At 47.5% G+C, this 7,941-nt stretch overlaps 1 protein-coding gene across 1 annotated transcript; it reads right to left on the bottom strand.

Annotated features, from left to right (window-relative positions):
• Nucleotides 1–280: 280 nt before the first annotated feature.
• nr1d2b (nuclear receptor subfamily 1, group D, member 2b) lies at nt 281–7,598 on the bottom strand. Its single transcript, XM_023959989.2, has 8 exons — nt 7,140–7,598; nt 4,677–4,910; nt 4,438–4,526; nt 4,083–4,227; nt 3,270–3,940; nt 2,974–3,159; nt 1,447–1,657; nt 281–1,137 (listed from the first exon to the last, which is right to left on the bottom strand). Exons 1-8 carry the CDS (start codon nt 7,156–7,158, stop codon nt 941–943), a joined length of 1,752 nt encoding a protein of 583 aa, XP_023815757.1. The 5' UTR covers nt 7,159–7,598; the 3' UTR covers nt 281–940.
• Nucleotides 7,599–7,941: the final 343 nt, after the last annotated feature.

Here is a 7,941-nt window from a genome sequence, read left to right as displayed (position 1 = left end):
GCCCAGAGCCTAATCGCCAAGTATTACTGACGTATCTAATGCACATTTTTTTCTGTACTTGACTGACGTTCCTAAAATGTTTCCTTTTTGAAATAGTTTACAGGCCATTTTTTAGGGCTGCAGTCTGTTTAATTCATTAAAGCAGAGCCCCATCTTTTTTTTTTTAACCTTCATTACATTTATTTAATGTGCATAACCTCATTGAGATTCTTATTTGAATCAATAAAATGCAGATGGATTCATATTTTTATGCAAAAAGGGTTTTGCCGCAGGTTAGTAATTGTTTGACAGGAGTTTTTCTTTATTGCACAGAATAATCCAACTGCGATTTAAAGCAGCAACTCCGGCTGCAGTGTTGGATTCAGAGACAATAACTAAAGTCATAACAGTTTTTATTGATACATTTCTCAAAGGAATGAGTCTATATTTTGCTGCATGAGTGTGGAACGGCTGCAGTCGTTTCACAGAAACACAGAAGCTCTGGACGTTCATGCTGGACTCTCACCATAACACAGCTTATCCTCAGAAATTACAACCATATGTAAACGTATTCACAGCAGTGACTCAGCTGCTCTATGTACAGCTCTCTTTAAGCTGGGAGGAGGGGGTAGCTGACGCCTGGGCCAGAGCGTGACACTGTGGTAAATTTGCAAAAAAAAGGAAAAGATAAGATGACGCATGAACACATTCATCTACCCCCCCACATACATTTTCCTGCAGCTCCAATAAAAAAAAAAAAAAAAGTGTCACATATTGCACTGAATGACAACAATCCACAGAAAAGTGCTTCTAACATTTGTACAGCTGCTACATATCACCTCGCCCTGCAGTTCAGGAATGCTCCGCCCCGCCCCTCCCGGGAGGGGGGGTTAGAAAGGGCTGTAAATGTGGGGGCGATGGTGCTTCAAAGGTCTGTTTGGTTCTGGTCTGACGGGAGCCTTCACGAGTGCACCTTGAAGGCCAGCAGCTGCTCGGAGTGCACGTTGTTGAGCGAGCGCAGGTCGGGCAGTTTTAGCAGCAGCTTGGTAAAGATGGCCGACTCGTTGGGGTGGTTCCTGGTGATGAGGCTGCGCAGCGCTCGGATCAGCGTCTCCTGCAGCGCCTCCACAGAGTTCACATTCTCAAGGCCCGAGCGGTCTGAGAGGAGAACAGAGCGGTCAGACCAATGAGGATGGGGGGGGTCACAGTGGGCAGCACAGGTCAGTCAAAAACACATGCTGTCCCCTAAAAGTTCCTCCCAGTACAGATGATCCACACTAAAATCTGGTCCTGTTTGACGATAGTGTTGAATTTTAGTTTCTAATTGTAGAAAACAAGTTATAGCAGCCTTTAAAAAGAAAAAAACTGAATGAGAAAGTAAAACATCACAAGCATCAAAAAGGTTCAAATGATCCATCAAATGTGGAATTTTTCCCAAAACAGAGACTGTCACCATCAACAACCTACCTGCAGAAACCAGAACCACGGCGGTGAAGAGGCTCATCTCTTCCTCGCTGAGGCCCAAATTCATGAGCTTCTCGCTGAAGTCAAACATGGAGTTGAGGAGGTATCCAGAACCCATGGCCTTCAGCGTCTCCACTCTGTACTTCTTCCCTCCCAGGAAGGTGACCGTGCGGTCTTTGACGTTAAAAAGCGAGGCGAAGCGAACCACCAATACCTGCAGGACAAAAATGTCTCAGCCTCAAAGGGACTGTGAAGTGTGCAGCCTGTTAACAGCATTCATAGGATGGGAGGAAGTGAGAAAGAGTGTCAAAGTCTGAATGAACCCTACCTTGCATGCTTTCGCCTCCTCTGAGGTCATGTGACGCTCATTCTTGAACGCGCATTTAGCTCATGGTGAGGGGTTTCTTTTTTTTTTTTCTTTTCTTCTATTTAATACCTCTTGTCCAGCTCATACAGTTGGTGCAAGATGTGGAATTTGAGCAAATCTCACGTGTCTCGCTCCAGGCTTTTTTTTTTTTCACAGCTCTATTCCGATAAACAAAAGACTTGGGCTGTGTCCGAATTCCCACCCTAACCCCTAACTACTAAAAAACGATATAGCGGGGGACTATGTAGTGCCCGGGATTTTAAAAGCAATTCAGACACCATGCTCACTACGGTGACAATGACGTTATCGATTTCACGAAATGAAAATCTAATTATATGAGCACTTTGCAACAATCATTTATGAAGCCACTGTCTTCTAAAGATGAAAACGTTATTTTGTTTAAAAAATACATTTAAATACATTTTCGTGGCAATGAATTGTTCAAACGCAATGCATTGTGGTCTATATTTGCCAATCTACTGAGCATCGATGCACACTGGTTTTTCACAGAGACTTCTGGGAAAATTCTCGGGCACATGGAATTGTCGATTCGCACAGCGCTACAGAATGGCGAACACACCATATAGTGCGTAGTGAGGGAATTCACACAGTGTCATAATTCCTGCAGGACACAAACCGCATTTATTATGTTCTCCTCCACGATCAATTGTCAAACGGTTGGTACTTACTTGAATGAAAGCGGGCGCTACCCATGTGCCGTTACCAAATCCGAGTCCCTGACTGCTCAAAGATTGACCTGCTTTAACTTTAAACGTGCGTTCGATGGACGCACGTTTGGTGCGTAAAGCCCAAAAACTGACCTTTAAAACGCGTCAAACTACGAATCAACGCAGGACATTTGAACGTAGAAGCCTAAAACGCACATTTACGTGTGTTTATCTTGAACACGCTCCCCAGGGCGATGTGAACGTTGCTTTACATGCTTGGTTACACTCTTACATACACGTTCTTACATTTTCACATGCTTTTTTGCACAATGGCGTGTGAAGATGTAAGAACATGCAACGTAGTGTACGAGCATGCAAGAGAGTGTCTGAACATGGAAGAGTTTATAAAAGAGCAAGCATGTGACGGTGTGCGTAAGCGTGTGTGGGAGTGGACAGCTGTGAGGGGGGTGGATGCTCAAGCGTGTAACAGCACACCTCAAAGGTGCCCGCCTTCAGCAGGCTGACTTGGTCGTGCTGCGACAGGTCCCTGAAGCCGGGGATCTTCTTGGCGAACTCCACCACTTCCCTTACGGCGGGCGTGAAGCAGTGGGAGAACTCCTCCCACACCTCGTTGCCAGTCTTGTGCAGACTCACGTGAGGAGATATGTTCATTGGACAAACCTGAGGACAGACAGCCAATCACAGCTCAGGACGACTCAGGCTTTGATGGGAAGACAAAACGAGTCTGCTGAAAAGAAACTAGTTAAACAAGTCTTTGCTGTGAATCTTACTAGGTACATCCTGTTGCCACTGCTCCACTCCTGCTGGACTCCAGGGGCACAGGTGTAAGTGGGCTGGGCTTGGACAGCTCCGTGCTTGAAGCCCTGACAGGGAGTAATGGGGGCACCTGAGGACAGTTTGAATGGGCACTGCCTGGCGGTGCTCTCCTTTATGTCTCGAGGAAAACCGGAGGCCGAGCTGTGGGCGGCCGCTGTTGCCATGTTGTTCTGGCGGTTCCAGGCTCGCAGCCCCTCCTCCGTCAGCTGGTGGGGAGGGGCCTCTGGCAGCAGGCTGCTCTGCTCCTGGTTGTACATAAAGGTCTCCTGGTGGGCTCTGGTCACCGTGCCGATCACTTCCTCCTCGCTGCTGTCTGACATGCTGGGTGAGGCAGAGCTGGTTTCCACGGAGACAGCAGGCTCGGGGTCGGAGCTCGATTCTGACTGGCTGGAGCGTGGTGAAGAAGAGGTAGAATGGGCGGGGCCGGTCTCCTCAAAAACGGGTTTGGTGGCGCTGGCCAGCAGCGGTTTGGCGACGGGCGGCAGCCGTTTGGCGACGGGTGGCAGCGGCGGGCCTTGCGGCTGATTCTGCAAGCGGCTGTCATTCATCATGTTGTCCATGGCGCTCTGCATCTCCAGGAGCATGCGCTGCTTCTCCCGCTTCGGGATGCGACCGAAGCGGACAGCTGGAGACATAGATGTTATGAGTCGGCTAAACTCTGACCTAAACCTCGCTGACAAAACCTCTGTGGTCACAGCAGGTGTGTTTTTATGCGACCTCCTTCCTAACTCCATAACCGAGAACTTTCGCCACATTCAGGTACTCACAGTCTCTAGACATTCCCACCATCAGGCATTTCTTGAAGCGGCACTGCTGGCATCGGTTGCGGTTGACTCTCATGATGGGGCAGCTGTCGTTCTTAAGGCACTTCTTGTACTGGATGTTCTGCTGAATGCTCCTCCTGAAGAAGCCCTGTGGATCCAAACAGACCAGCAACTTCAGTGATCTGACGTGCCGTGGCGCAGCGACAGTCGGACGTCTTCTGAATGGAATCCATGCAGCTTTATGAAAGTCAGCTGCAGCTAACTGGGCTCAGCCTCAGGAAGCGCCCGCGGCGCCACACTAAGACACATGCTTCGCCCTGAACAGGAGTGTGCGTGTTCTTCAGAAACACGCCCCCACCTTGCAGCCCTCACAGGCGTGAACTCCGTAGTGGAAACCGGACGCCACATCCCCGCACACCTTACACAGCAGCACCAGCCCGTTAATTTCTGAGGGACACAGAAACGGGGGGGTCAGGTGACACATCATTACAGCCTCATGTGGATGTCTGCATCACATCATCCTCCATCTAGCAACTGCTCACAAACAGGGAGCGATGTGCCATGTAAATATCCAACAAGCCCACTTTGACTGCTTACTTGTGATGCTGGATTTTCCTGAGGACGCAGAGCGTTTGTTTTTAGGAGGAGCAGGAAGGTCTTGGTCATCGGCACCCAGCTGGGGCTTGGCCGGCTGGGTCCTGCGGCTCGGGGTGGGGGAGGACCCGCGGAGCGAAGGCGAAGATGCCCTGTAGCTGCCATTGGAGGATTCGCTGTGGCAGGACTCGGGGCTGGAAGCGGAGCTGGATGAGCTGATGTAGGCAATGACGCCTCCTGGTGGTGAAGAGAAGAGGATGAAGAGACAGGAGAAGTAAGTAAAGCAGCAGGTTTGGGGTTTCAAGAGCGTTACCTAAAAAGGTACAGCTAGTAAATGCTCCTGTACTAAGAAGCAAAACCACAAGACCTCACACAAACCAACTTAGTTCTGCTTATCTGGAGCCAGGATAAGAGGGGCACAGTCGAACCAAAGATGCCCGGACATTCATCTCCACAGAAACTGCCTCCAGTTCCACCGGAGGAACCCCAAAGTGCTCCATGGCTAGCTGAGAGACATAGTGTCTCCACCATGTCATGGCCTCTAGCCCCCCCCCCCCGTGGGACATACCTCCACAAATATGCACCCAGAAGAGACGCAAGCTCAACAATTCTGTTTTTGTGTTAAAAGTATAAAACGTAGAACCACATAATTCAAAAATCCCTCAAACCGGAGAATAAAGCCATTTTCTGGAGTGACCCCGCATAATTTTGTTCATTGTGAGAGAAACTACGTGCTCCCCCTTTTCAGCATTTATCTTATTCTTTTATTGCATTCTATTTTTTCCTTTCTCATTTTCAACGAAATTACCTTTTTACAATCTACCATGTTTTTAAAGTTTACGATTGAAACTAATTTCCCTTTTTTCATTTCTATCAGAGAATTTAATCCTGCAGTGAGGTCTGTACATTTATTAGCTGCTCAGTTGAATTATTTCAGCCAAATAGAACCGTTTGCTGACAGAATAAGTGATGTTATTGATCCAAAACTCCCCTAAAAAGACGAGGTGACCTTCAGCTGCACAAATGATGAAAAAGCTGTTTCTGAAGCCCCCTGAGAAATCAATCCAATTAAAATATGTAGCTAACTATACTGTAGTGAAAATCAAAAAATCTATTTTTATCTATAGTAGTAATTTAAACGCGGCCTCCATACCGTCCATCTTTAGGATTAAGCTTACAGGAACACGCCACAGTTTGCCCCCTTTAAAAATGTCCCAAATTCAGAAATAAAATCTTGGAAGGAATTTTTTTTTCCCAGAGAAAGAAAGTTTTCCTGGAAGTGAAGTGCCTCCGTGCTGTGATGAGTGTCAGCCAATCTGCATTTATTCATCCATTCCAGATTGTTCTTCTGCTGCAAGGCCCCCACCCTTCCTTTTTTCTCCTTTTTGTGGGAGGTGCTCAGAGTGAGTTCTGACTGAAGATAAAGCCAGTCGTATTGTTCCTACATAACCTTCATAACTAACTAAAAAAAAAACAAGGGGGGGGGGGGGGGGCAACAGCTTCAGCCAGTGGGAGGCAGTCAGCCAAGATCTTGTTCCTTCATAGGCTGACCTGGTTTTTGTCCCAGTCTGGTTAGGTAACAGTCATTACATAATGTCAGCTTGACAGGGCTGAGTGTGAAGCCTTTCGTCTACAGGCTGCACGCCCATCCCACCGTTCCACACCGGTTCTCTCAAAGCGTCCTCACAGACTTGTTATTCAGTAGATTTTCTGTCTTACTCTGCAAAACAGAGGCAACAACAGTTCCGATGATGATCTGCAACTGACCCCAATACACTAAGGCAAGTTTAGCGTTAGCCATTGGTTCTTCACAGTAAATGCAATGACAACAATGCAGGAAGCAAACCTGCTTCCTTCAAAAAAAAAAAAAAAAAAAGTTAACACGGTGATGATGCGTTCAAGTTCTGCTGGAAAGAAAATGCAATTGGCCCATTATATTGTAATTAAAACATAAAAAATAAATAAAGGAAGTGGGCTCAAAACCTTTAAGTTAATATTCTAAAAAAAGACTCTAAAACTGTGTTATTTATGTATTTTTGATCTTATTCTGCAGTCTCATTTATTTGAACCCAATTTTCCTATGCGTCCTGAACATACCACTACTTCGGACAGAATCCCCTCCAGACCAGCCAGCTCTGAAAAGTAGGTCAGCTCGCGGTACGCCGCCTCACGTGTGCTCGCACCTGCTAGTGGGAGCGAATTATGCAACGTCTACGTCACGCCGCCCCCGTCGACCAATCAGCGGGAACGCACGGTGCGCGTAAACACAAGAGCACATGGCTAGGCGGGCCAGTCCATGTGAGCGGTGAGCCGCCCCCCCCAACCCCAGGGTAGCATACCAGGTTTATATTAACAACACCCCCACCCCCAACAAAGTTAGGTTGACATAAACACAGCAGGGGGGGGGGACATAAACACAGCGGGGGGGGGGGGGGGGGGGGGGGGGGGGGCATACCCCCGACTCACCGGCTCTGCTCGGGTCCATCTCCCCGCGAGCGCTCCCGCTGAATCCGTGTTTCTGCTGTAAAGCCGGGATCGAACAGGTAGTTTGCGGAAGCGAGGACCTCCGCAGAGCGCAGCGGCAGGTTTTCGGACCAGAGGAAGAAAAAGAAAAAAAAGCACCGATCTCTGCCTCTGTCTGCCGCGAGGATCCGACCCGTGCCAACCGGAACCAGCTAACTTAAGGTTCGGGTGCTTCGCTCCGCGCCGGCACGATTCTCCTGCACGGAGGAGCTCCAGGTGAGCGACTGAAGAGGCAGAGAGAACCCATGTGACCCAATTCAGCGGCTCCTCCTCTGCTCAGCCCCGCTGATGTCCATGTAACCCACTGACATACTTTCACTGAACTGCAGACACCGCCCCCTAGCGGAGGAGGAGGTACGCAGCACCTTATAACTTCAGTCTGAGTTCTAAAAATATTTATTTGTTTATTACTATGGTTACATTTTAGTTATAGTTATAATAGTAATAAATGGTTGTTTTGCCTAAAGCAAAACAACTTTTGTTAAGTTTGTTTACAATATATAGCTGATAGGTGATTTTATTCAAAATAAACTTTACACCGGACAAATAAAATAAAATAACTAAAAGTGAGTTGCAAAGTTATACTCACTTAATTTTACTTTAAGTTTCATCTAGGGAGTCCACTAGATTATCGATAGGTGATTTCGAGTAGGATAATATTTACTTTAGACTCCAGCTCCTGCACAGTAATCATTAAAAAATAAAATGTAAAATTATTAAAAGTGAGTCACTTCAGCTGTTGATT

Source organism: Oryzias latipes, chromosome 11 (genome assembly GCF_053564925.1).
Source record: "Oryzias latipes strain Hd-rR chromosome 11, Olatipes_Hd-rR_3.1".
Taxonomy (NCBI): Eukaryota; Metazoa; Chordata; class Actinopteri; order Beloniformes; family Adrianichthyidae; genus Oryzias; species Oryzias latipes.
Note: the sequence above shows the minus strand (reverse complement) of the source record. Positions and strands in the feature narration are given on the sequence as shown.

What these genes read in the sequence shown, in the direction of transcription:
- nr1d2b (XM_023959989.2), bottom strand. An exon ending in GGTGGGAATGTCTAGAGACT is followed by an intron (nt 3,941 to 4,082) that starts GTGAGTACCTGA and finishes CTATGTCTCCAG; the next exon opens with CTGTCCGCTTCGGTCGCATC. An exon ending in CGTGGTTCTGGTTTCTGCAG is followed by an intron (nt 1,138 to 1,446) that starts GTAGGTTGTTGA and finishes TTCTCCTCTCAG; the next exon opens with ACCGCTCGGGCCTTGAGAAT.